Source organism: Malurus melanocephalus, unplaced genomic scaffold (assembly GCF_030028575.1).
Source record: "Malurus melanocephalus ecotype Western Australia unplaced genomic scaffold, MMel_1.1 scaffold_56, whole genome shotgun sequence".
NCBI lineage: Eukaryota > Metazoa > Chordata > Aves > Passeriformes > Maluridae > Malurus > Malurus melanocephalus.
In genome coordinates, this window is record NW_026623288.1 from 524,230 (window position 1) to 526,339 (window position 2,110).

Below are 2,110 nucleotides of genomic sequence, written 5' to 3' on the forward strand. Positions count from 1 at the left end.
AAAAAGAGAAGAAAAAGAGAAGAAAAAGAGAAGAAAAAGAGAAGAAAAAGAGAAGAAAAAGAGAAGAAAAAGAGAAGAAAAAGAGAAGAAAAAGAAGCCCAGTGCTCCTGTCTGAAGAACAAGCAAACAGCAGCATTGGTCTAGAATTGGTTTTTATATTCTGCATGCCAGAAATTGCAAAGCTCAGGGTCCTGCTATAAACCCTTCACAAGCTGTGTTTCCACTGGCTTTCAGGATCAGGTTTTCTAAAGGATTATGTAGTTCAGTCTCTTTAGGCACTTATAAAGTGTGTGCCATGCAGAGTCTGTACATGACAGGGTTTMCAAGTAGCACAAGAATATCCCTAAGTTTTTTGGATAGTTCCTCTAATCCTATCTCTAAGGGAAAAAACCAGAAGGGTTTTACTCACTTCCCGATCTCTGATCTTGCAAAACAGTTCATAATCACTGGGGGATAGCACTGAGGTAAACAGCAGTTGGACTTCAAATACTCGGGTAAGAGCAAGAGAAAGAGTTCTCACCCACGGTGTCTCTGGAGCAGACAGCTCATTTTAAGCCAGATCCCTCCTATGGGCTGATGGGGTAAGCTCAGATGTTTCAAAACTTTTTGGACTGGGTTGACTCTAATTCCCCTTGCCCCAGGAGACTGGTTGTGTGGTCACTTACTCTGCTGCTGTTATGCTAACAAACAAAATAWCCAGATTGTTGTTTAGTTCCCAAACAATTTCCACAACACAGAGTGAGTGGGGAAAGGGGGAACAAGCACCCATGAGAAAGTCACATCTACAAGGTTTCCACCAAAGAAACGCAGATCCCAGCTCCACCAAATGCCCAGTTTGATGACATAAAGCACGTGGCAGCAGTGCCACTCCTGTCACTATTCTCTCCCTCTGCCAGTGTCACCTCCAGTGCTCAGTCATCATCCTCTTGTAACATTGATCAGACCTTCCTAGAGAGATTTAAAACCAATCAAAGCAATCTGGGCTCTCTGCAGTTTCAGACTTAGAGGTTGGATCACCCCTGCCCTCAGCTGCCCTCCCCCTCTTCTCCAGGCTGACTTTCCAAGCTCTAGCAAAGAAAGAGGAAATTCCTGGAATTCCTTCATCAGCATTAGGGCTTGTTTTGCACAAACTTGGACAGAGGTTGCTCCTAAGGGGCCAACTCATGCTTTCATCCTGCTGCTGTGAGAGGTCTGCTGTTATTTATTTTCCTTCCCCGCCAGCTTACCCAGCCTCCTTCGGTGAATGAAGTGCACTGGTGTCGAGCACAGCAATGCTGACATCACTGCTGGACTGGCAAGGTTTTAAATTACTCTCTCCCCTGGGAGCTGGAGGCTCTTTCCTTTTCTTCTTGGCAAAGAAGTTCTTGAAAGTCTGAAATTTGGATTTTTTCTTTCCTGCAACACGAAAAATATGAAAGTTTCTGAAAGTTGGTGGTATTGTTCAGCTTGGGTRATGTTATCTCTTAAATTCTGGAGGAAGCCTCAAAGCTGGAGCAGCCCATTCAGCTTTAGTCAGCTCCTTTGTAAATAATTCAGTGCTGGAGTCCAGTGAAAGGTGAAGCTTCAATTCTTGCATTTGCTGCCTACAAAGCAACACTGGCATTAAGCTGACAATAGTGGTGCCTACCTAGGTTCCAGTCTATGCAAAAATATACTTTATATACAGAATGTATCTACCTACAACTGAACAGGAGACATACTTGGTGTATTTTCAATAAAAAATTGCTATTAATGTCTTTAGCTATTAATCTTCTTTATTTAGCTTGGATTAGTTCTGCTTACTCTTTACTCAGTGCTCTAAGGAGAGAACATGTGAAGGACATTCAACWTTGGCAAAAAGATTGAAACTGGAAAAAGAATTTATAAACTCTAAAACCAAARTATCTGTTTCCACATTAAACAACTGTCCCAAAATAAAATCATCAACTGCTCCAGGGACAGTGAAGCAAACTTAAATTAAGACATTGTCCTGCAGGACACGAAAGCCCTAAACATAGCAGCCCTAAGAACACAATTGGGAAACTGTTAATTTGGTTTCAGATTTTCCATTGTCCAAATGAAAATACAAAAAGAACAAAAAAAAAAAAAAAAAAAAAAAAAAAAAAAAAAA

The 2,110-nt window shown here is 41.3% G+C and overlaps 1 protein-coding gene across 3 annotated transcripts in view; it reads right to left on the reverse strand.

Moving 5' to 3' along the window:
• The window catches only part of KIAA1210 (KIAA1210 ortholog), a 36,651-nt gene that overhangs the window by 17,007 nt on the left and 17,534 nt on the right, over positions 1 to 2,110 (reverse strand). For all 3 annotated transcript variants that reach the window (XM_057365614.1, XM_057365615.1, XM_057365613.1), the window contains exon 3: positions 1,227 to 1,395. In XM_057365614.1, the coding sequence (XP_057221597.1) occupies positions 1,227 to 1,395 (169 nt within the window). The remainder of the gene's footprint in view (positions 1 to 1,226; positions 1,396 to 2,110) is intronic.